Below are 26,624 nucleotides of genomic sequence, written 5' to 3' on the forward strand. Positions count from 1 at the left end.
GGCTTTTGCTGAGACGTATGATTTGTAGGCCATGATAAACTGCTGCAGGCAGCTGCATGAAGTTGCTCAGAACGCCGGTACAGACAGAGAAGTCAGTAAGTTTCAGTATTGTTTCACTACACTGCTGGTGTTTTATTATGCAGTATGTTTTATAAGGGCATCTGTGTTTATGAGTCATTCTCAACCAATGCCTCAACATGCAATCTATTAAGTCTCTCCCTCTTTAAAAGAAAACGTGTTCTTCTTAAATCTGTAAAATGAGTTTTACTGCCCTTCAGCAACACTTAAAGTCCAGTTATGATTTTTTTTTTTTTTACAAATTTTGTCACTGACAATCATAACTCTTAAGTATAGTCTTAAAATATACACTCTCTTTGTTAGGTACAATTGTTCAACTCCTTAATCCAAATGTCTAAGCCAATCGCATGACAGCAACTCCGTGTGCTGAGGCATGTTCACACTAAGCAAGGTGATTTATGTGACTTTGAATGTGGTACGGTTGTTGGTGCCAGACGAGCTGCTCTGAATAGTTCACAAACCGCTGATCTAGTGAGATTTTTCTATAAAACCATCTCTGGAGTTTATAGAAAATGGTCTAAAAAAGTGAGTGGCAGTTCCCTGGGTCAATATGGTTTGTTGATACCACAGGTCAAGGAAGAATTGCCCCATTTATTTGATAAGAAGGCAACAGCATCTAAATTAACGACTATTTACAACCAAGATGTGGAGAAGAATGGTGAATGGACTGGATCTTAAACTGTGCTTTTCTACTTTGCCTGTGCTTCAAAGCACTTTATATTATTAAGCTCATTCACATGCTGATGAACATGTGGAGAACAACTTGGGCTTAAGTATCTCACACTGGATCAGCCACAGATCAAACTACCAAGCTCCTTGCAATTAGTGGATGACCGCAGAAGACCATTCCAGGTACTACTCCTGTCAGCTAAGGACAGGAAGTTGAGAGTGCAATTTTCACAGGTTCAACAGAAGATTGGAAAAACTTTGCATGGTCTGAGGAGTCTGCATGGGTGCAGAGGAGGTGTTTGTGGTGTCATGGTATGTTTTTATTTCATTGGCACACTTTGGATCCCTTAGTACCAACTGAGCATTGTTTAACCGTCACAACACGGCCTGCCTGAATAAAGGTTTTCCACTGAATAAATCCAGTCTCAAGTTTAAATTACCCCATACTTTCTTTGTCTAAGGTTAAAAAAAAAAAAAAAAAAAAAAGCTCATCAGAGAGCTAATGCAGCACTGCCTCATATCAATGTGGAAACAGGGCCTTTATTTTCTTCTAGTTCAGGTGAGGGCTCTATGCGAGTCCACAGTAGCTTTGTAGTGAAGTGACAGCTAAACCGCCTGTTTACTTCCAGCAACTGCAGTATCCACAAGGGTGTCTCGTGTTGCTGCTTTTCAGCTGCATCGCTCTCATCCTCATCAGAGCTGTCAACCAACAGTGTTGAAAGAGTCCCAGCATCGCCAAAACAGACAACTTGCAAGAAGCAGGGGTCACGGCTCCCGCTGCTGCTCTGAATCTATTGAACACCAAGTTCAAACAGTGTTTTGTAAAGGGTGGAATATTTTTAACTACTGGCATTGTGCACTCCTGGGATCAGGAAAAGTGCACTGATTTCCCAGCACTGTGCCAGCTGTGTAACTTTTCTACTGAAAGTAACCAGGAAACTAGAGAAAGAAGAGGTTATTAGTGCTGGACAGGGATATTTAAGGGACTGCTGACAAGTTAAGTCACCTCTCCCATTTAATCTTAGATCACAGGACTTGTGTGCTCAGATTTTAGAGTTGTTGCCATAAAACATGCTATTTGAGGTCCAGCAGCCACCAGCCCCTCAACCCAAACCTCCACTGAAATAAACCTCTAATATGACAAGTGCACTTAGGAAGCCCTGAACCTTCATCTTGTTTGAAGCAAGAACCTGAAATCACATTTTAAATCAATCACTTTCCCCTCCTGGGAAAAACAAAAAAGAAACCTCACGTGCTAACGCACCTGTCTGCGCGCCTGATGCTGATTGCGGTCACCTGCGCGTGTATGCCTCGTGTAAAACAATGCGACTTAATCACAGTTAATTGTCTATTATGTTTCCAAATGGGTAGAAGTCTAGTGTGAAAGTTCCCCAGTCATTCTCCAAGGATGCTGACCGACACAGGCCCAGTGGTAAGAAACGGAAACGTTTTAGTTAATCGGGTCTAACTGATCGCGAACTGTGAGTTAGATTAATGCGCTCAACAAACAAAAGGCAGTTAAGATCAGCTAGGTTTTTGTCCAATAAGAAGCCTGCTCATAATATTGTTTTACTATTTTATTTTTACTTGACTATATCTGCAGGGATGCTCAGTAAGATGTGCAATAGTGCGTTTGTTATGGCAAATGGCAGATTTATCTCGCCTGTTTATGTCACCCGGATTGAAGAGTGGCGTTGATATCCTTAGAAAACCACCTCGGGTCTATATTTTCCAGCACTGAGGCACAGAAAACAATCGTTTTTGACTTGTTATGGATGTTTTCATAACAACTAGTTTCTGTGAAGGATTTTTAGCCACCGACACCTTCTGACTTGCTCTTTCGTAAACAACTTCAGGCCAAGCTCTACTTGTCCATAATCGATGACGTGATTGACAGCGTGAGAGAGCTCTTCTTGGATGAAGGAGTTGAAGACCGCGTCCTGGATGATTTAAGACATGTGAGTTTAAATAACCCTACACTACTACTGCTATTTTTCCTAAAAGCATAAATATAATGCACTCTTGACTCAAGTTGTCAGTGACAGCAAAGTTAATCCATCTAGTGAGGGAGTGTGCACCATACCTGGAAGACATACTGCTGTGTCTTCTGCTGTTCAGCTCTGGGAGTCAAAAGTGATGCAGTCAAAAGCAATGGAAGGCTTAAGGAAAAACGCCAACCCATCCAACTTTGTGCTCCAGCTTCCTGCCAGCTACACTCAGAGTGATCAAGAGCTCACGGGTAAGCTTAAATTGCTCACCAACAAAAGAAGCACCTTAACTCTTCTTGTAATTAATACAGCTGCAAGCTTTGTGCCTTGAATATTACGGGGGGATCTTAAATGAAGACAAAGGTCAATAAACTTAATTTGAATGGCTTTTTGTACTAATATGTACACAATAGCCAAAATTACTCACTTTTTTGGTAATATTTCTTTCAGCCTCAGTTGTCATCCCTGGAAATCAAAATATCCGCAGCTTCCCGGTCAAGGCAAGTGTGATTGAGATTTACATCACCTCCATAACGTGTAATAATTACTTGCATGAGGGATGCACATGACTTGAAAGGCACTCAGAAAGGCAGTCCTCCAAGGTCTTATCTTGCACCATGAAAGAAGGCAATCATACTGGCACCAATATTTAGTTTGTTCTTCCGCTGCCTATCTCCACCTTTTATAACATGATTCTGCAGACACACCCTAAAAAATTTTTAGTTTGACAGCCTCTGAATATAGTTTTCTCATTTGGATGACATGTTTGGTGTTTCATAGTAAAGTTCTATTAATGTAATGTATCTAAATTGTAATGATTGAATTGTTATTTTTCTTAAGCTGAATTCTTTGATTTTTATGTCTAAATTTGAAAACCAAAAAAACCCTTCTCATTAGTTATCACAGTTCCTCTTTTCGAGTATTGAAATGATTTCCACTTCACTGACAAATTCTCAGAAAAGTCCATGGAACTCGGTAAAGATCTAAAAAAAGAGAACTGTAGATTTACACAAGATGGGGAAAGTCTGAAGGTCTCCTGGAGCTGTTTCTCAACAACCTCAGATTCCAAGATCATCAGTTCAAACAACTGTACGCAAATACAAGTTACCTGGATGCATCACTACTTTTCCAAGGCCTGAAAGAAGACCCAAACTGTCACAGTCAGATAGGAAGAACTCCATGTGAGCTGTCAAGCGTGGTGGTGGTATCATGCTCTGGGACTGTTTTGCTGGACCCTGTGTGTGACCCTGCTGTTCAATCATCTAACCTGGAAAAAGAACAGTTCATAGAAATCACTGAAAGCCCTGAATTACTATATTTATGCCCATGATGAGTGTTGGTAAACTTTTGACCACAACTGCAGGTGGTTTTATAATGAGGCAAACCTCAGTATTCGTTAGTTACTTCAAGAGATAAGACTCGCAGTGTATAATTATTAAGTCTATATTTTGGAGGTGATTGTACAAAAGCTGCTATTTAATATACTTAGTCTTGTATTTTCCTCACAACATAATGTTTTATTTCAGAACAATTCAGAGACACTTGCTACCTTTTCCCTCCCTGCTGGATTGGCTTACCCCGTGCAGATACCAGCAGGAGTCACTCTACAAACAGCCTCTGGTATGGAATGACTTTACAGCTTAAATCAGTTTTTATTTCCAGCCTGGCCAGGCTTCTCAAAATAACATTTCACTCTTTTGTATCACCTCACTAAGGTCAACTTTACAAGGTCAATGTTCCTGTTGTGGTTACGCAGGCCCCAGTGGGTCAGCAGCCTGCAACCCAAGCCATGCAGAAAGTCACTGAATGGAGGGAGGCTTCTGCCCCCCAGCCCACTGCAATCCCACCAAATCCTATTGCTCCCCACGAGGTAGAAACATCCTCTGTTCCAGCTCAGTCTGTCACACAGCCAAAGACCATTTTACCCTCCAGTAAGGAGGGCAGCCTTCCCCTGCAGTCTACAGAGCCAGATTTCCCACAGGAAGAAAATGAGCCAAATCCACAACCCAACCTCAGCACGACCGCCTCACCTTGCACTCAGTTATTAGACTACCAGATCAGAAGAGAGGAGGCTCTGGCACAGATGGCTCAGAGCAGAGACATTGATGACATCCTGAAAGAAGTTATTGAGGAGGAGAGAGAAAAAGCAGAATGGGCAAGGAAGCTAGCTCCTGTGGAGTCTGACAGCCAGTCTGAAGCGACTCTTGGGGTAATTTGGAAAGAATTCTCAGTCTAATATAGCAAATATCACTTTAAGGCATAGAAAAGATCAGGTCATTGAAGTGTGGATGTGTATTGTCTAAAGAGTAGTTCTACATTTTGGGAAATGCACTCATCACTCTGTATGCTGGATAAGGCATATAGGCTTGACTACAGCTGCAGCTTTATGCTGTTTTTATGTAACATTTAATGGGCTGGCACAAAGTACTGCCACATGAAATCAAAAAGGGGGGAATGTGTACAAAATATCAGACTCTTAGGAGCACTTTAAGTGATTTAATAAAGTGGTGAAAAGTTTAAGATATAGCTATTTGTAAGCTGGAGAGGGCTGTAACAGTTGTAGTATTTAGGATGCTTGACCCACAAGAGAGACTCAAAAAATGTTTTTCTGGTAGATCAATATTTTGAACTTTTAAAAGACAGATTTTGGAGTGCCATTTTCCTTAATTTGAAATAATGGTTTACCTTGTATTTTAACATCTGGATTCAGGTAGCATCAAGTTTATCAGCCTCTCCCCAAAGCTTCTAAATCATCAACGTAGTCTGCATTCGTATCTTAAATTCATTAGCGGTACAACACAGATTGCTGTGCTGTCAATTTGAGACATTTTATGTTTCTGATATTAAATTACTGAAGCAATAGTCATTTTATTAGGACAGTTGCTCCCTTTTTATAAGCTTGATTTCTCCGAATTCACAACTGTGATGTTTCTTCTTGCAATTCATTCTCAGTTGGATCTGGGCTACAGCCAGTTCTCAGACATCGTTCAGCTCGATGGGCCTGCAGGCAACTCTGACCTCGAGGAGGAAGAGGAGGTTCCCCTGGAAGAGAATGACTTTCTGGGTATAATCAATGCAGAGGCCATGAAGGCCCTGCAGGAAGGAAATGAAAGCAGTGATGGCAACAGCATCTCCTCCAGCAGCGACGGTGAAGGTGCAGATGAACTCGCTAACATAGAGGAGGAGGTGAGAGAGTGAGTTTGAAATGCATTTTCATGAGTCATGGCTTATTTCTTTCCATTAAAAGAAAACTTTCTTTGGAGAGCTCCAGTAGATTCGTGCATTTCTCCCTAAAATTACATTTTTCAGTTATATTTTTGCAGGTGGTTTTCCGAAGAGCATATCTTGATTGCATAACTTGACTATTTGTTTCCTCCATTCCGCACTCTGTTGATTAGGACCCTCTGAATTCAGGTGACGATGTGATTGAGCAAGACATCCCTGACCTTTTTGACACTGACAATGTCATTGTTTGCCAGTATGACAAAGTAAGAACTGCTGTCTTTTTATTAGCCATTATTTTCACCTCATCAAAGCCCACTGCTGAATTTTAACTGAATATTGTACTCACTGCTTTTGCATTTGCAGATTCACCGCAGTAAGAACCGTTGGAAGTTTCACCTGAAGGACGGAGTGATGTGCTACGGCGGCAGGGACTACGTGTTTTCGAAAGCAGTTGGGGAAGCAGAGTGGTAATGAACCTTAGTCCCCCTGAACAGATCAGGGAAAGAGAAACTATCATTTAAAAATGAATTTAAAATTCTTAGTTGTAGTAATGTGGCTCACAGAGCAGTTTGTGACTACTGTGCCAGATAATCATCAGAGCAATGCTACAAGTCACTTATATCATCCAGTTGCATAAAGCATTCCTTATAAATACTGTTTACTGAGTCAAACAGCATGGATTTATGTTGTATTGCACTTTGTGAAAATATTCTTTACAAGCAGAGTAAACCTTTTATTTGACCTCCAATGATTGTTTGAGGATAACAAACGTGCTGTTTGATTTTCAAACATTGTCACGTCTCTTTAATTATGCTCCAAATATACTGACCTGTACTGTGGTGCTGCGTTTAATGAGCCCTCTTCTTTCTGTGAAAACCACTTCAAAGCCTGTGACACATTTATTATTATTATTATTATTATTATTATTATTATTATTATTATTATTTTATTTTATTTTTTTTTAAGCAATTGTATTTTTTTAAATTAACAACAGATTATGTACAACAAGATGAGGAAACAGAATTTTGGAAGACCTGTGTTTTTTTTTTTTTTTTTTTTTTTTTTTTTTTTTTTTTCAGACTCAGAGAAAAGATTGCTCATAGGCATATATTACAAAGCCCATACTCTTACAATCTAACATGAAGTGGTTAAAATTCACAGTAGTGGTTAAAAAAAGACAAGTCCAGTATTTATTTATTTTCTTTCCTTTTTAAATCATGTAAAATATCAGAAAGAAATACAAAGTGGAAAAAATATACAGGAAAGTTTGCAATGATTATAACAAAAACACATTTGTGTACCATTGATTGATTCAGTCATAAAAGCCAGATTAAGAAACATTCAAGTTTTCTTAAAACATGAACAGAAAAGGTGATCTGACATTTAATATTCTTGACTAGTAGGCCTAACAGTTGTTGCTAAATCAAGAAAAAATGAAAAAGATTTTAGAAAAGCACACATGATTTAAACAATTGTAAAATAATTTTACGTATTAACCTCCTAGGACCTGGCGTCCACATATGTGGACATCACATTTTGGGTTATTTAGACCAAATTACTGAATTTTGCTCTACAGGGGCCTGATATCCACTTACGAGGACATTATACTGCTACTGTTCTATCGAAGTTTTAAACGAATATCCTCATATTTGGCTCTTTTCTTAAAAACAAAAATAAGGTTAAAAGAAAAATCTGGTAATTCTTTTGTTTTTACATTCATCGGGTCCCAATATGCCCAAATATCAAAGAGAAATTAAAAATGTATGCAGTGGAAGAGTTCGGGTCTTAGGAGGTTAAATATAAGTACCATTTATTTGGTCTTGGCTCTAGGTTCAACTGAGTTGCTCCTGCATGTGTGCAGTCTTTTAACTTTCCAATCCAAATCTGTCCTGAGTACAACAAACCAAAAGGTGGCACCAAAACTCATCTCTGACAAAATCAGTCTTCATTTAATTACTTTCTAATAACTTGAAACCTCAGTCTTATAGAAAGCAAACAATAAATATTTTTCATTTTTAATATAATTAAATATAGAGTAGCTTTAATAAAAATAAATTAGCTTATTTTGCCATCCGTGCTCCATCTGTCTTCTTTAATGTACCATAATACATTTGCAGAAATGAAGGATGCGGCACCTGTTACGTTTGTCTGATGCAGTTTTTAGTTTGCAAACTAAACACGATCAAATTTGATCTGACGCTTGCCATGCACACAACTGACAATCTTTTCATGAGATCTACATTATGAAGAAATGCTACATTTTTAGTAAGGCGGCAGATGTTGCCTTTCAGTGCATTACGCAGTTGTGTATGTGGTTGGTCATGTGGTTCCCTTATTTAGAAAGCAGCCCTTCATCTTGATGTGATAGGCATAAAAGCCGAGTGAGTGAGGTTCTCTTTTGGACATTTTCTGGGTACAAGTCAGGTGTGAACCCAGAGTCTGTGACCTGTAGAAGTCAGCGTGGGAATTGCAGCAGCCACAGCGACTCAGCAGCAGACGCACGTCTTTCCTGAAAGCTTGTGTGAAGATGGTGTACAAGAAAGGATTGCAGAGGGAGTTGATAGGATAGAAGAGAATGAGCAGGATTTTCGAGTGAGACACAGTTATGAGGGGCATATGCAGGGCTGCAGAGATGGCGAAGAAAGAGATCGGTGCCATGCAGAGAAAGTCAGTGAAAATGAGCACAGCCATGCGCTTGGCAATCTTGGTGTCTCCACGCCGGGTGGAGTGCTCTGGGTTGTGAACACTGAGATACATGCATATGTAACAGTAACAAACCACCAGGAAAGCAACAACATTGAGAATGAGCACAGCCACCACATAAACCTGAGCGCCGAGTGTGTTGATATCCATGGGCAGACAGATGCTCACTTTGCTGTAACTACTGACCCCCACAAGAGGGAGCAGGGCAACCAGCAGAGAGAAAGCCCAGCCTCCTACCATTATGGCTGTGACATGATGCATGCGCAGCCTCTTGTTGACATGCATGGCATTGGTAATGGTATGCCATCGTTCAAGACTAATCACAGTCAACGTGTATACCGATAGCTCGCTGGCAAACACAGTCAGAAACCCTGCTATGCCACATCCAGGACCGGTCTGCCAGTCTGTGGCGTGATTGTAGTACTCATGACGGGAATGGTAGTCCATGAAGGCAATTAGGATGAGATAAAGCCCCATGCACAGGTCGGCGAAGGCCAGATTACACATGAGAAATCTGGAGACTGTGAGCTTATGGTGGCCAATTAGCAGGATGACCAAAACAGCCAGGTTACCGGCCACAGCGAAAACCGTAATGATCCAGGTGAGACAGCGCAGGAAGGAAAAGCCCAGTAGGTCCTCGCAAGGATTAAAAGCATCTGGCTTTGGGGAGCATTTGACAAAAGGGTTGCTAAGACAGTCAAATTCCAGGTCTTGATACTGAAAGTTGATGCCATTGATAAGACTCGTGTCATCAGCAGTCGGATCTCTGAAGAATACACGTTAAAATTAGCATCAAAATCCTAGAATAACAGACAGTAGAGACAGTACGCGTGGTACAGTTGGGATCAGAAGTTTACATACACTCATCGTGGGTGTGAATATCATGGTGATTCCAGAGTGGAATGATTGAACAGCATACATCTTTAATGACAGGTTTGAATCTATTTAGGATTTCCTCTAATCCACCCAGAGTGTATATACATACACCCGAAATAATAGCTGTCTGTCTTTTAAGCATAGTCCACATATTTTCAATAGGGCTGTGGTCAGGGCTTTGGGAATGCCATTTCAGAAATGTATCGTTAGCCTGTTTTATCGATTCAAAAACCTGTTTTGATGTGTGTTTGGGATTGTTGTCCTGTTGGGATACCCAATTCTGTCCATGTTTCAACCATCTAGCTGTTGATTTGAAGGGATGCTGAATGGCTCCAGAGTGTGATGCTACCATCACCATGTTTGACAGTTACTGCGGTGTTCTTAGGTTTGAAACCTTCACCTTTAGTACTCAAACATACGTCTTGTCATTGTGGACAGATAGTCCCATCTGATTACAAACCTGTCTAGAAGGCATTTGGCTACAAATTTCAGCCAACCTTGAAAGTGCTGATTTTGTCTTGTTCGACACACTTTGTGTTTGTGGTGATGTGAAACTTGCTTGATTGTGGAGAGTGACACTGGTTTTCCAGTGTTGTTTTTCCACTGTTTCCGGAGGTTCAAGTTCATGGTCGGCCTGAGCCTTGTTGGTTTCTGAGTTGTTTCTGAACATCCTTTCATTTGAGGGTGACATTTTGGATTTTCTTCCAGACTTTGGCAAAACAGTGATCCATCTGAATAACTTGTTCTCAGTATTGGTCAATCTATAGAGTGCTGTCAAATTATTTTTATGCTGGCAAAGAAAAATGACCAGTTGGAGTCGATCATGATTACTAACAATAAGTTAATTAGCCTCGTCAGGTTAAAAGACATTGTTTTACAATCGGCAACACTTGTTTAAAGATTTGTGTGTGTGTGTGTGTGTGTGTGTACTTTTGACCCTTTTTAATTTATTTTGGATTTTCTCAAATGCTCAAACTTGTGCACCAAATTATTATTATTTTTAAGTCATTAAATATGTATGCTGTAGAATCATTTAACCTTGGAAAAGGAACGGTTGAAAGAAATAAAAAGTCCAAAACAACCATCATATTCGATTCTAAAAACAAAAAGAACAAAAAAAAAACCCAAAATTTTGTTGTACAATGACAAAGGGCTATTTTTCTATTTTATTCTATGCTGTATTCACCCATGAGTGCCTGTAAACCTCTGACCACCAACTGTATAATTGGGACATTTCTGGGAGAACAGAAGCAAGCTGTTGCTGTTGTTCTTCTTCCCAGACTTGGACTGTTTTTAAAAAAATAAAGCACACTGGCTTAATTGGGCTCCTGGCATATTAAGGGAGCATCTTCACATACAAAATGTGTAGCAACCAGTAAGATCAAGGTTTAAGACACAAAATGGAGACTTTCTAAGTGACTAGGGAAAAACTTACATTTCTGTATTCATCAGATCACAAAACTTGGTCAAGTTCTTTAAGGCACTTTCCCTAAAGAAGAGAAAGGAATAAAATGGTTAAACCCCTCAAAATATCAACAAGCTCAAGTGCAAATGATCCACCTACTGATGATCTGTATTCACTGGACAGAGCTTTCGACTGTTTATGCAGATGTGAATGGATTTGTTGAATCTCTGGGAGCATCTGTCGGTTACCTTTGTTTCCGCCGCCATGTGTGGAAGGCGCAGCAGTGGCTCGGGTACGTGAGCTCCGCTTCCAGCAGTTCAGCTAGACTTTCCAGTGGAGGGAGGCTCTTTAGAGCATAGGCATGGCTGGCTTTCAGAAATTTAACCTGCCTCAATCCATTAGGGGGGAGAGACCTCAGAGCCGTGGAGGAAACATCCCTGAAAGGCAAACACGGAGAGAATGCAGACATACATTTCAACGATGATTAGTAAAACAACTATGATTAAAATTCATTGAACTACTTGCAGGCACTAGAAAAGCTTTCGTCTGTCTCGTTGTCTTTCATGGGTCATTTAAACTCTGCCGAGGGCTACAAAGCAACTCGATCCAAGAGAAGCCGTTTGTTGATGTAGACAGTGGAAGACATGCTTTCTGGCAAATTCACTGAATCATCGACAGGTGTTCACAGAGTTCTGGAGACTGTGGCAACAAAGCCCTAATTCATTTTCATATTTATCAGCCAACGAGTAAATCATGCTGCCTCTGAAGAGATGCGCTTTCACGAGAAAGCAACTTTATGAGAATAGAGGTTGCAATTACTGTCTGAATACATTTTTATCTTTAGCAAAAAGACATTCAGGATCTCCTTCCCGTCATTCATTTGACTGCATTACCTTTACCCAAATATTTATTACATCTATAGAACCCAAAAGATCCAAAAATTACTCAAAAGAAAGTTCTTTTTTTTTTTTTTAAACATCAACCACAGTGTTGGTTGCAATCAGAGACCTTGCAAGCTGCATGCACCGCAGATTGAGCTATTTGCTTGCTAATCAGTATTCAGCAGTCCTGCCTGCCTTGTTGGTTGTTTACACAGACAGACTGTCACTACCCTAATGTTTATACAATAAAATAAGCACTGTTATGAATATCAATCTCGCTTTGTGACCTAGCTGAAATATAATCACTTTAACTCTCTTTAATTCTGTTGATTGAACACAGCATTGAAAAGTAAATACACTAACTCAAGTGCAATTTTTGAGGTTTTTATGCAATTTCAGTATTTTTCACAGGGAGAGGGGACTTCTTTGCACATGATTGCTGTACATCCAGTTGCAACTTGCAGCTTAAACTGCAAAACAGTGTATAAAATACATCAATTCAGCCATGTAATGATGAATAGCAACATTAAACATAAATGGATTGCATGCTAAATTGCTACTTCTCTGCTTAATCATGTCTTAAAAAAAAGAAAAAAAATGACTGAAAATAAAGTAAAAGTGGTGATATTAATATTGTGATTTATTTTTAAAGATGTCATAGCACTATGTCACTCGAACAGAGCGCTTCTCCCTGACTGCTAGAATGGGAGGCAGAGCCTTCAGCTTTCAGGGCCCTCTTCTGTGAAACCATCTCCCAGTTTGGATTTGGGAGACAGACGCCCCCTCTGCTTTCAAGATTAGGCTTAAAGTTTTCATATAGAAAGGACTGGATCAAGTGACCCTGTCTTTTGTCTTCCTGGGCTTACCCCAAACATCTGAAACAGTTGACTGCCCCTCCCTGAGCCTGGTTCTGCTGAAGCTTTCTTCCTGTTAACAAGGAGTTTTTCCTTCCCACTGTCACCAAGTGCTTGCTAATAGGGGGTTGTCTGATTCTTGGAGTTTTCTTTCTATTAAAGTACAGTAGGGTCTTTACCCAACCATATAAAGCGACTATTGTTGTGATTGGGCACCATATAAATAAAGCTGAATTGATATATTAAAACAAGACATCAAAACAATGCACTGAAAGACACTTTCAGGCTGAGATGAGCTGCAGTCTATGGAGATAATTTTGTGTGGAACTGTCACTACCAATCCACTTGTGGGGAGTTTCATGAACTCAAATTACTTACAGAACAGTTGGACCTGTGGCTCCTTCAAAGGCATCTTCTTGAATGTTACGGAGATACCAGTTGTCTCTCAAAACTCTACAAAAGACAAAGAAACAGTATAATGCACACAACACTGAGCGAAACAAAACTTTTTGTTTGCTCAGCTTCACACTGACAGTGATGAGCATTGGGTTTATAAAAAGGGTGCCTGCGCATATCTCATCAACAACAACATTCAGCATTACTGGGACAAAGAAAACAAAGGAATGTAATCTTTGTTTAGTCTTACATTGTGTTTGTTCACTGGTACATTCAGTTTTCATGACTGGGGGGAAAGGAAAGGCCTCAATCTAAACGTTGCACTCCCCAACAGCGTACTGTCAAGCTCAGGTGTTTTTGTTTGTTTAAATACTGATGATCAAAATGCTTACAGCGTGTTGAGCTTTGTCCCATTGAATGCGTGCGATTTTATTTCCTTGAAGCCATTTCTAACCAGGTTCCTGTCAAGGACACAACGTTTGAATTTATTTAGCTGTCAGAAGCACCAATCACCAAGGTCAGATAAATGAACATGAAATTTCAGAGACTTATAAATATGCATCAAGAAACATTCCTAGAGAATAGTAACAAATAGTTCCTTTTAGCTTTGATGTGGGGGAAAAAAAGGACTTTAGTTCCCTTACTCACATGTCAACATACTCCTCTGTGATACCCTGGAAGGAATTGGCAGGAATGATGTCAATCTCCATGTTGTCTGCCATGTCTCTGCACACAGAGAAGATAACGCTCACTCAGGCTGTTGGGTTTAATTATCAGTTAGAAAAAAAATATGTATATTCGTAGAAGAAGAAGAAAAAAGAGAGCAGTATGATGAAGTGTGACAGAGTTGAAGGATTTGTTACAGGGTTGGTGGCATCGCGATATCGACGGAATAAAAGTAAAACAGAACAAACAGAGCTAATGACGTGAAGCACCTGCGGTTTTGCAGCATGCAGAAAGACGCTAATCCAGTTTGGAAACACACTATTTCTTTAAACAGGATTACTTACAGGATAATATTTGGCGACAGGGAAGAGATGGTTGTGAAGTCTGGGAAGTGTGCAATGCCCGTGTTAGAGATGCTCCTGTGATGGCAAACAGCAGAGACAGATGATCGTGAGCAGATAAGAGGAAATCTTCAAAGCAAAAAAAAAAAAAAAGACAGGGTGGGAGGGAGGAAGAGTTGCAACATTTCAGAAGACTCTTCTAGAAAACATCACTTTCTGTCCATGACCTTTGACAAGTTTCCTTGCATTTAATTTGCGGCAGTGAATGCCAAATAAATGAAAAATATCTCCACAGTGACCTTATATTGGATAGAATAGTAATAGCAAAGCATAATAGAGGTCATGAGAGCTTCAAGATTAAAAAAACACAAGTATAATGGTGGTTTGTAGGTAACAAGAAAGTGTCACAATCATAAAAAACCCAAAATTACAAAGTAGGGATGTATGAACAATATAGACAAATGCTCTAATATCAGTGCAGCTGTATTATGTTCAGACTTACAAAGAGAAGTATTTGCAACTTTTTCAATTTCATAAAATTGAAGAAGTTGAAGTGAAAGACTCAAAACTGAATTTTGCAAATCTATTATTTTCTTCCCTAGTCAATAGTGGATTTTAGTGTCTTGTTCACCTCTTAGCCATAATTCTGTTTCTCACTGACAGCAGCAACATTTTCTACCCTCCCAACCTCCCCTAGCTTATAGCCTCAATAAATTGAAATTTACAAACAAAGCTTGTGTAGTTTCCCACTATACTGCTAGAAAAGCTTTATATTCTATATCCTGTGCTGCCTTGTGAATAACAATATTTTCCTGTCACAGTAAATAGTCTGATCTGGATACAAATTCAGTCCTGTGTTTATCAACCTGCCAGCACTTACACAGGACTTGCAGTTGCCTGTTCGGACAGTAATATTTGGATTATGTCTCAGAAGCCTGGTCACCCACCATGACAAACAAAACAATCATTTGACTGCTGCTTGGAAGTCATCGGGACTGAACAAAGATCAAACTTTTCTTCCTGCCTTCCTTGAAACACAACTTTTTAAATTGGTCTACAGTAGAATTATTTTCAGCGTTAACGCAACATATTGTTTTTTTTGTGCAACCTATTTTAGTTTGTTCTGTGATCCTGTAGGAGTGAATGTGAATGTGCTTCTGTAGGAGTCTGCAGTCGGTCAAGTGGATTATTTTTTTTCTTATTTGTTGTGCAAATGTTGATTCTGCTTCGGTTGAGCCTTCAACCTGTGTGTAGGTGTTTACCTACATGTATGCAAGGCTGCGCTTATACACAATGCAAACAAGCCGGATGCTTAGCAGGTACAATGTTTACCATGTACAGAATCTTAGCAAAGCTGGTTTGGAGGCTAACATGTGCTAATTAGGATGCAACGAAGGTGCAGATCAGTCAATAGGGAACATTATTAGATATTTTCTCATGGATTTAGGCATTATGATTTTGCTAATTGCAACAGGAACAACATAGTATCATCGTGAGGCAAACATGAGTGTGTTAATCTAACCAGCAGCTGTTCAGCCCCTCCCCAAATCAAAACAAAAAAAAAGGCCTGGCCATTAAGTCATTGGATTCAACATTCAATAGTCTCAACTTTCTATAAAGTTTATATTAAAGTACCCAGAAAATGTACAGTGCCATGCAAAGTCTTGAGCCACCCGTTTTCTTTCTAGGTGCAGTGAATTGTAGAGGCATGTGCAAACATACAAATACAGAATGTAAGGAAAAAACAGAGTTTGCACAGTTCTAATGAGCTTGAAAGTCAGTATCGGGTATGACCACCTTTATTCTTCAACCCTGAACTGTCTTCTTGTAATTTCTTTAAGTAGTCTTCAAAAAGGACATTCAAAACTCTCCTTTGGATGCTGTCTTTTGTTCTGTTTTCTGTCAAGGTGATCCCAAACTACTTCAGTCATGTTGGTGTCCGGGCTCCGGGGAGGCCAAATCTTGACTGATGCTGTTCCACTGTGTATTTCTCTGTTCAGGTATGCTTTTACTGCATTGGCAGTGTGCTTGGGATTATCGTCATGCTCAAAAATCAAGCTGTTGCCAATCAAATGCTTTCCAGATCGTACTTTTCTGTGTTTATAAGTCCATCAATTTTGGCAAGCCCAGAATCATGGCAGAGCCTCCACCATGTTTTACAGATGGCTGTAGACACTCGCTGTTGTATCTCTCTCCAGACCTCTTATGTACATACTGACAACAATCTGAACCAGAAATTTCAAATTTGAATGCATCACTCCATTAGACCTGTTGCAAATGACTTTCATTCCAGTTCTTGCATAATTTGGCACATCTCAACCTTTTCTCCTTCTTTATGAATGACTCAACAGCCACTCCTTCACTAATACCATTTCTGATGAGGCTTGAGAGAATAGTAGATGGATCAGATGCATTTCTCTGATCCTCTGTCTGGGCTTTGCTGAATTTTTTCATATTTTGTAAGGACATGACTTTCAAATACCATTCATTGGCTATAGATATATTTTTAGGCCTGCCACTTTGGGAATCACTTTGTTGGTTAAAAAATATTTTGAATGATTGTAGAACTATTGCTCAAGACTACTTTAAAAAATACAAGACAGTCTGGCTCCTTGGAAGCATAATATAAAGAAAAGGGTTGGCATGAGACTTTTTCACAGTACTGTAGAGTCATATGAAATTCTTAGGTATGGGATCTGTGGTGTTGTTGGTTTCATAGTCAGTCATCTGTGAATTCACATTAATTTGATTTATACTGTTGATAACTGCACTCTTCCTTAATCTTAACAGTCCTCACACCTGAACTAGCACCCATGTCACTTCTATTTAAGGCTTGGTAACATTTGTGTATAGCTTTCAACATGAAATAAGTAAGAGCTACACATCATTATTCTGCTGCCTCTTTGTGAGTTGCTCTGCTCACTAAATCACAATTGTTTTTATCAATAACATTTATGTAACATTATAGTATCTCATTGGCTCTCTTCCTATTTTGCAGCATTAAGCCATTTGCTAATTGTGCATTTATGGTATTACACAGTGAGGGAGCATCACTTGCTGCAACACAAACAGGCACAGACTTTAACAGGTAAACTCAGCAATGATATGAATCCCATGTCTGGTTCATATTTAACCACCTGCTAAGTTTATATGAAATGTGCACATAAAAATCAAGCGACTTACAAATATTCCAGCTTGGGCAGGTCAGTGAAGGCGCCTTTTTCAATAAATCTCAGGCTGTTGATATTCTGCACTGAGCTACAGGAAACATATCAGTAATCACAATTTTCTTGTCAGTGGCTGTCAACAAACAAGCATGGAAAAAAAAAAAACCCTCATTCATACGTCAGCTGCTCAAAAAGTCAAGGATTAAACACGTCGCTTTATAATGACAGACTAATCCCGTGAAACCTAAAGGAAATGCAAATCATTTACCAGCTGCTCAAATGAGTAATTGCTTTCATCGTGTTTGAATGGGACATGTGGTGGAGTGTAAAGTGTGACTTACATTTGTGCCAGGCTGTAGAGGGAGAGGAAGGCGTGTGTCTGTATATGTGTGATGCAGTCGCTCTGGGAGATCTCACTGTAGCGCACACACAAGAAAGGCTCTACATCCATCGACATATTAACAATATTTTTAGTTATGCAAAGTGACACAAGTGCTTGTTGCGTTAGAAATGGGACAGAGATGATTGATGGCAAAACAGAGGTACCACCAAGAGCTTCAGAAATACATCAGTGATGCATCTAGGCCAGGAAGACTAAGTGAAGATCTTTAAAAAGCAGGACAAAACAAAAGCGTTCCGAGACAAACAAAGTCAACAAGTCTTCCCGATTTGTCCTTGAACACTTTGTTTTCTGATGGCTGACTTCTTTTTACGAGACGCTCTCCATCTTCCTTTTGCAATCATCGTTTTACTCTGCGGCCCTACTGTAATCAGCCTGCGCTTTTCTTAAAATAACGTCGCTCGGCTTCCATTTCTAGTCGAGAAACAATTAAAGGACTCCATCTGTACCGCATATTATTTGTTTTCTTTTATCCCCTCTCCTGATTGCATTATGTATAGTGTTGTAATTACTGCTTACAGCTCTGGAAAAAAGGCCTCTGCGCATGATCATCTACATGAAGTGGTGCTGTGATTTCAAGGATGCGTCATCAGTGACAAAGGACGAGCAGGTCCTCGTGTCATTCCACCTTGACACGGGTTTTGACAGCTTTTACGACTAACTTCGTTCAGTCTCAAATTTATTTTATCACTGAAGACTACAGTATTTTGCGATGGAGGTTAAACTGAACATGAACCTATCACATGCGAGTACTTTATGTATCTGAGACCGATAAGGCTTGTCCCTGAGCAGCAGAGCAAAGTCAAACGCCCTCAACACCAGCCGGCTCACCCACTGAGCGCTCTCATTAGCAGCTAAAAATGTTTTTTACTTACTCATCAGACTGTTGTGAAATAAATAATAAAGCTCAGTCTGTGAACAACTCGGGATAATGCTACGGTTTTAAGACTGAGTGTCTAGCTGTAAATATGATCAAGTTGAGCCCCGACTGATGGGAAATAAATTCCCACATCTGTAGCAGACATCAGAACCTCTATTCTTCTATACCCACCTATATGCACAGCTTTAGGAAAAAGCAAGTTAAACCCAGTTAAATGATTTTTAATAAACATTTGAGTATCTTTGACAGATCGTACCAGTAAAGGTGGTATATATGAGCTTTTTCAGTCAGCAAACAAATATTCTTCTGGAGAAAAGGTAAGTATACCCGTTAGAACCTGCTGTTCTTTTTTTTAGAATAAAAAACTTCTTTGGTTAGTTGTGTACTGTTTTGTTTTGTTGTTGGCAAATTTCATTACCCCCCCCTTATATTTCTGGGCACCCTGTGCTATCACCTGTGGATGAACTCCCTCTGGTGTGAGTGGGTATGATTTGTGGTAAGAGATTTTGGTTGTTTTTTCTAGAGCTGGATTATTTAGCGTTGTAGGTGCAACTTTTTATGGTTGAATTTATACAGATCTGGATCTACTGTGCATGAGGAAACTGATCGTGTCGTAGGTATAGTTGACGTTTTACCACTTTATTTTACACTGTTTTTATTACATGTTGCATTATTTTTTTTCAAATTGATAACTTTTTTCTGTTTTAAAGCTGTTATCGACTGTCTCCAGCTCTCCTTCTTTTTAAATTTAGTTGTAGTTTTGTTTTTGTAAGTCCCCCCCAGGTGTGCAGGCTTTTAGATGTAAACGATTTCTTCTTTAATTGTTTTTTGTGTTTGTTTGTGCCACTTCAGTGCATGGCACACAGGTGAAGTGATTGCAGTGTTTCTGAACTAGGGTGTGACTATACTTGTAGTGCCATTTGTTTTCACTTTTGGTCAGGTAGGTTTCAAGTTATAGCTGGGATATTAGTAGAATATTTGATTTGTTCTGTCTGGGAAGTTTACATGATTTATTGCTGAAATAAATGTTGCTTGGAAATGTATTTCCTTTGGGTATTTTTATTTTACATTTTACCAGCGCCAGAACATGTCTACATTTACGCTGGCCAAGCAGCTATCTTTGATTTGTCTCTACAGATCATGTTAAAAAACTCTCGTCTTTGTGTATACAAACTGTACTTTTTGCTCTTATGTTGTTTTTATACATCAAAGGGTTTTTCCTCCCATTCAGATTCAATTTTTACAGCATAATAGTAGATGGATGCACTTTGACATGAACAAGAGATGCATGGTTCTTTTGCACTAAACTGGGATCTGTTTTGTACTACTCTAAAGCATCTACCTTTGATGAAAACAGGACATTAGGATAATACGCATGGGACCACATGACATGAGCATGTGGTGAATGAACCCTTTAGTTTAGAGGTTGCTGAAAAGACTGATTTCTTCCCTCAAAAGTTTTCACTCTCAATAAACATGAGGCAATGATTTTGAGTAAATTGTAACTGAAACATATAAAATCAAAGGTTTATTTATTCAAATATTTAATCTCTAAGGAAAATGTGCTTGGTGTAAACTTTCATTTGATCATACTCCAATAAATGTTATAAATAAATGATACATTACACATTTTACATTGTATTTATGTAGAAAAAACTTACATGGGAAAATTGAATGTAATTACTTGTGCTGATTTTTTAAATGAGTTTGGTACATGTAGTAAACTCAACAACAACAGATCAAAGTGAAGCAGTTATATTAGGAAATAACAAAAAGATGTTAATTTTTTCCAAATTACCCTCCATTAACCCGGTAAACATGACAACATCTGTTGATTACCTGATAAAGAAATGATCAAAGGATTAAACACATCATAATTATTCTATCTTTATTTCCAAGCAAAAAGCATTTGAGTAATTTTGAAGTAAAACGAAAAAGAAAAAAGCGATGGATGTAATTGTCCTGTAGAACTAATACTGCTCTAGTCCTTCACTAAGTAAAGTACATAAATTTGCCCACCTATAATACCTCTGTATGAGAGGGGAAAAAAACTTACATTATTGTAATGTTGATCAACTCCTTGAAGGCATGAGAGGGAACTCTTTTCAAGGGCAGATGAGTGAGCCTTCTGCAAAAGTCATTGGCAGTTAAATCCACATTTTATATGGCTAAGTATAAAAGAAAATGAGAAAACACAAAACTGTCTCTTTAGGTTATCCTTCAAAATTACACCCATTATAAACAAGTCCTTGGAGAAATATTACAGTAACAGTAAAGAGAATATATTCAAGTAAGTGAGAGGTCAGAGCCAATAAGTCTCAAAAAAAGAGGAAAAAAGTTAATAAAGTAGTATAATGGCACTGGTGGGGGTCACATGAAACGCCACAGACCCTCTGCAGGTGGATTACAGTGATTTTAGACTCGCGTGGACGCTAGAGCATAAAGTTGGGTTACTTACAGTCGAAGCACGGATGTTGGTCCTGTGCGGGAGGCCAGCTGAGTCTCTTTGCTGCACTGAAACGAGTCGGCGGTGCACCGGCAGATGGCCGGACAGGTATAAGCGCAGCAGGAGCGCGCATTCAGGACACAGGACAGCGCGAACAGGAGCCAGACCGCCCGGAGAGCCATGTGTGACACCGGGCTACTCACAACGGGATTTAAGCAATATGTATAAACTCTGCTGAATTTTCTCACAGCTGAAGCTCAAACACCGCGCTGCACACTTTCATGCTGGTACAAAGGGAAGAAAGGCTAAATAATGTGCGCTTTTAGCGAGCTTCAGGATCCACTGCTCACTTCAGGTGCGCTTTTAATTGCGACTTACTGTCCGCGTGGAAGAGCCAACAAAGTGAAGCACAAGAGAAACTGTGTTTAACAGCCCCAGCCACAGGGATGTGACGTTTAGTGGGTGGGGGATCGTAAAAGCTCTGACAAATGTTAGCATTAAAAGTGATGCGGTGAAGTCACGCTGCCACTCATGTCGAACTAATCCGTTTATAACAGCGCGGGGACGATGACGTTTGGGTTTTCTGTTGTGAGCCAGGCTAATGTAAAGGTTTCTTTATCTCCGTCTTCCTTTTAAAAATTAAAAAAAATTGTGTTCACTCAAAATATTATTAAAAGATTTCTCTCTCTTTTTCACTCAGTCACACAGGCACACACACACACTGGACCCCTGCAACATTAGAAATCTGCATTTATACAATAACAGGAGCAGTCATCTAAAGGTGAAGACCGTACAATTATACAGAGAAACCCCCACAATCAAACGACCCCCTTTGAGCGAGCATTTGGCGACAGTGGGAAGGAAAAACTAATAGAATTTTGAATGATGAATGTGGAAATGGAGCATGCAGCATGTTCTACGCTGTCCTCTTTAAACACAAAGACTCAGTTCTTGCAGTTTTTCCTCAGTATGATACCACAGACGGTTATAAATCAAATTAATCCATATGTGATCACAGTGCAGACTTCATAAAACTGACTGACACGCAATTTCATGTCCAGGTAAGGCACCTTGTTATTTCTCGATAAATAAAGTAGATATAACACTGGAAATTTATTCAAAGTGATGAACTTGTATTTCATAGCTTTTTTTTGTATTTTTAAATATGAGGGTGAACGAGAAGTTAGTGGCTGTCATGGAGGTCATCATTAGGCTGAAAAACCCAAACAAACCTATCAGACAGACAGCAAGAAATTTAGAAGTGCATTGTTAAAAAGAATGAATGTATTGACCAGCTCAGCAACATGAAAAGACCACAGAAGACACTCAGTGTGCATAGAAGTGTTTTCATGGATAAGAAAACGAGCATTATTTAGGAAGCAGGTGTATCACTGTGAAAGTCTACAAGACAGACACCTTCATGAATAGAAATACAGAAGGTTTACGACAAAGTGGAAATCACTGATTCGACCTGGAGCCAGCGTAGTTCTGGAAACTGGACTAATTAAACTAAGGAATGATGGGAAAGACAAAAGTATGAAAAATTAGAGAAACAGCTCACGATCTGAGCCAAACCACGTCATCTGACATTGTGAAGACAAAAGTATGGCATGAGCATGTATGGCTGGTAGTGGAACCAGTTTACTGGTGTTTATTGATGATGTGATTGCTGATAGAAGTAGCATGATGAACTGTGAAGTATCCCACAGTGCAAATTTTAATGGCCCAAACAATCAACCAAACAATCTATCTATACACTAGTACCAACTGCACATTATTTAAACATACCTGAGTATTGTTGCTGACTATGTCACAACAGCAGTGTACACATTAATAATAGCTGCTTCCAGCAGAGTAACACACTTCCTCACAAAGCTCAAATAATCTCAGACTGGTTTCTCAAACATGACAGCGAGTTTACTGTACTGAAATGACCTCCACAGTTATACAGATATTAATCCAACAGAGCACCTTTGGGAAGTGGTGGGGATTGGAAGATTCACATCATGGATGTACAGCCAACAAATCCACAGCAACTGTGCAGAGCCAGCATGTCAATATGGACCAAAATCTCTGAGGAATGTTTCCAGCACCTGTACTAGTAAGGTTTACCCAACACAATGTCTGTGAGTGTGTATATGAAGAGGTATGGAACCGAATATGTGGCAGAGCTGTTGTATTAATATGTACTTCGATTGTAGAGATGTACCCAGTAAAAAAGGCTACAGAGCTTGAATGCAATTTATCTGAGGAGAATTAAAAATATATGAGTTCAAACTTACTTGAAAGCAACATAACACACTTTCAGTGAAACTGTAAATAGTGCCGGGACCACTGGCTTTCATTTACACATAATGAAGGGTGAAAAAAATACAAAAATCTAATTTGATGGGAAGTCAACTCTGCTCAAGCTGTGATTGTGTACACTTTGGCATTAAGTAATTTTATATTGACTCATACACTTCTGAACAGGAAATATGAGATACCCGAGGTTTTCTATAGTAAAGTGTCTTGGTTGGTTATAAACTGTAACAAGTATGACACGGTTGTCCAAACTCAGGCTCCATTTGCAGGATGGATGATTTCTTAAGCAGGATGCTTCTGTTTGTTTTACCCTTTGTAAACGCTTTTCACTGGGTGGCACGTCAACCTGGGAGATGGAGAGTTAAATGCAATGGCTAAATACAGCTAAATGCATTACAACTCTTACTACACAAATGGACTTTTACAGCACCTTGCACAGAATAACACAGCACCTATCCCAAATCCCATTTATGCTAGCGTGTCAAACAAAAACCCTTGTGTCACCAACACTGTTAGCTGACTCTCCTCTGCTGTCAGTGACCCTGACCCCAGTTACGTCTTTCTCATCCTGCTTCTCCAACCTGCCACTGTGACCCATGTCAGCAGAGCAGCAGCAGTTTCTGTGTGTGAAAACCGCACTCACACATGCACATCCCTCGAGAGGTTACTGCCCAGCACCGTTTATCAAGACTCTTGCATTCTCTGCAAGCCTATCGACTGAGAACAGGGTCAAGCACCACTAACCCGGTTGAAAAAAAATATGACAGGGAGGGAGCTGGACTAATTTATGCAAGTGGACTTGAATCTGCCCACATCTTCATGCTACCCACCATGCTGTGAATCACTTCACACCAAGAAGGTCACACACAGCAGGGAGAAACTTTCTGGAAAAAGTGTACAGACATAATTTAGAAATTACAGAGAATTTTGCAAATAGGCAGTTGCGTGTCTTCTAATAGCTACACTGAGTCAATTGTTAGATTAAAGCTGCTTTTCAGGGCTTTAGCTGTGCTTTAATGGCCAGACCTTTGCCTGCTTTATTGGGTTTATCAGAATAGCTGGAGAGGCTAACACTGGCATGCCTCCTTTTTGGAAACCATGCTGGTAAAGTCTAATTGAATTTGTTCATACTACATATTTTTGCGGTAAGGACACTGGACTTTTTACTCTAGTACTGCCTGCACTGAGTACTGTTACTCTCAAAGTGTATTTTTCTTACTGTACTGACATAAATGTAATAGAGTATTTTTGCATTTGAATGCAATGTGCTCATAATGAGCGAGCCCTCTGGGTCTCTTCAGGCCCCATCCCTGTTAACCTGTAATTTTCTTTATATATACAAATATAGTGTCAACAGACAGTAGATGCACTCACACAGACAATTCGACACACTCTACCTCATTTAAATTCATGTACCTGCACTAGTAAGCACATAATAGACATAGTGTGCCACATGGACATGTACAAATGAAAGGATTTGCACTGGACAGACACATTGTTATTGTAATAGACTGTTTAATTAACAGTTGGAGAGCCATTTTAAAAATTTAAAAAAAATTAAATTTTCATCAGATATTAATGCAGGTCAGAAAAGTCGATAGAGAACATCCAATTTAGCAAACAAGGTAAAAGACAAAATATTAGGCTTGGTTATTCAGTTACAGAGAAAAATCTAGATTTTTTTTTTTTTTTTTGGTGGTGGTGGTGGTGGTGGTGGGGGGGGGGGGGGGGGGGCAAACGTATGTGAACCTTTTGGACTGGCAGTTCATTTGAAAGTAAAACCGCAGATTTTTCCATCAGTAAATTGACTTTCAGGTCTGAGTGGGCACCATGTTTTTATTTAAACAGCAGGACAACAGGCCTCTATCAAAGCCTGTTCTTCATAACGCATGTCAGAGGATGTGAATTGTGGCACTACAAAGGAGCTGCTGATACTCACCAGGGTGGAAAAAAAGTAAAAAGGAGCTTCAGTACCAAAAACCCACATTCAGACAGATTCTGAACTAATAGAGGAAATTCAGATCCACAGCTAACCTCTGCAGGAATTATAACAAAGGAGACATGTAAACCAACATCAGCAGTACAGTGAGTAACAATGGTCTACATGGCAGGGCTGGAAGAAGAAAGCCACTGCTCTTCAAAAAGAACACTGCTGCTCCTTTGCAGTTTGTTAAATATCACACGAAAAAGACAGAAGGCTGTGAATGAGACCAAAATAGAATTTTTTATTTTTTTGACTTTTTTTTAGTTTAAATAGGCACAGCTCTGTTTAGAGAAAAGAAACAACCCATTTCAACAGAAGACCATTTCCCCATCTGTGTGTGTCTCTATGGTGTTATGAGTTACACATTTGCTTGGCAAGTCAGGGGTTGCTGGTTCAATTCCAGCTGGAAACACAAATCCCTTTGTGTCAGGAAGGGCGTCTGGTGTTAAAAATTCTGCCACATCAAACATACAGAGCTACTCCCTTTGGTGGAGTAGGTATCTGCCACCCTTATTCCATATGTGAAACAATATGGTGGTAGTTAAACATGGAAAAATCATTTGGAATTCATTTCAAGGAAAGAGTTTGTCGTTAATGGGAACACTTGGTTGAAGATGTCTAACTGACCAGGAGGAAATGGGTCACATGCATGAGAGTCTGAAAGGCAGAGGGACAGAAGAGCACTCGGACAAGGGCTCACTGGGTAAGAAAATGATTGGGAAACAGAACTGAGTTTGACGGTTGATCTGATATCCTCGTGTTGGTGTTGTTCCCAGATCATCATACTAAATGTTGTTCCAGGATCAACATTGCAAGTGACCAGTCAGAATGTTGTGACGTCATACTTTTGCGACTTCGGGAAAAACCGGCGTAAAACAAAAAACTGTACTAAAGCTGCGTGAAACCGCCTCTCTCCGCCGATCAACGGACCCTGACCCTAACACTAACCGTAACCCTTTAATAAACAGTAAGCAGAATTGATATTGTCCTTGCAACATTGGAATTTCATAAATGCACGAATGGCTTGGCTCGCAAAAGAATAACGTCACAACAATGTGATTGGTCACTTGCAATGTTGAACCTGGAACAACATTTTCATGATGGTCTGGGAACAACACCAACACGAGGATATCAGATCATCCGAGTTTGACAGTGGTATAAAGTGCATGTGATGTAAAGATCAGGCTGGCAACTCAAACATCAAGGAAAGCAGGAAGATGAGTGATTATAGCTTTACAGAACTTACACACACAGCAAGCTTCATTGTCTTTGTTTGGACCTGTTTAACAGCAAATTCTACAGAAAAATGTCAGGATACTGATCCATGAAGAAAATCTAAATTCACCCTTATTGCTGCACAA

General features: G+C 39.5%; 2 protein-coding genes across 4 annotated transcripts; one reads left to right on the forward strand and one right to left on the reverse strand.

The window, feature by feature from the left end:
• Positions 1-2,022: 2,022 nt before the first annotated feature.
• Positions 2,023-6,799, forward strand: gtf2a1l (general transcription factor IIA, 1-like). 3 transcript variants are annotated; one of them, XM_026189618.1, is made up of 9 exons: positions 2,023-2,179; positions 2,604-2,705; positions 2,866-2,986; positions 3,186-3,235; positions 4,262-4,355; positions 4,451-4,944; positions 5,688-5,921; positions 6,134-6,223; positions 6,324-6,799. In XM_026189618.1, the coding sequence occupies exons 1-9, from the start codon at positions 2,156-2,158 to the stop codon at positions 6,429-6,431; spliced, it is 1,317 nt and encodes a 438-aa protein (XP_026045403.1). In that variant the 5' UTR covers positions 2,023-2,155; the 3' UTR covers positions 6,432-6,799. The 3 variants fall into 3 exon arrangements, with proteins under 3 accessions (XP_026045403.1, XP_026045405.1, XP_026045404.1); XM_026189620.1 differs by lacking the exon at positions 6,324-6,799 and having other exon boundaries at positions 5,688-5,929; positions 6,134-6,201; XM_026189619.1 differs by lacking the exon at positions 2,023-2,179 and having other exon boundaries at positions 2,641-2,705; positions 2,811-2,986.
• Positions 6,800-7,710: 911 nt separating this feature from the next.
• Positions 7,711-21,383, reverse strand: LOC113035075 (lutropin-choriogonadotropic hormone receptor). The gene is made up of 11 exons (XM_026190347.1): positions 20,988-21,383; positions 20,586-20,657; positions 17,591-17,665; positions 17,266-17,340; positions 14,086-14,160; positions 13,724-13,801; positions 13,468-13,536; positions 13,058-13,132; positions 11,193-11,381; positions 10,975-11,028; positions 7,711-9,429 (listed from the first exon to the last, which is right to left on the reverse strand). Exons 1-11 carry the CDS (start codon positions 21,155-21,157, stop codon positions 8,280-8,282), a joined length of 2,082 nt encoding a protein of 693 aa, XP_026046132.1. The 5' UTR covers positions 21,158-21,383; the 3' UTR covers positions 7,711-8,279.
• Positions 21,384-26,624: the final 5,241 nt, after the last annotated feature.

The sequence above is a fragment of the Astatotilapia calliptera genome, chromosome 13 (genome assembly GCF_900246225.1).
Source record: "Astatotilapia calliptera chromosome 13, fAstCal1.2, whole genome shotgun sequence".
Taxonomy (NCBI): domain Eukaryota; kingdom Metazoa; phylum Chordata; class Actinopteri; order Cichliformes; family Cichlidae; genus Astatotilapia; species Astatotilapia calliptera.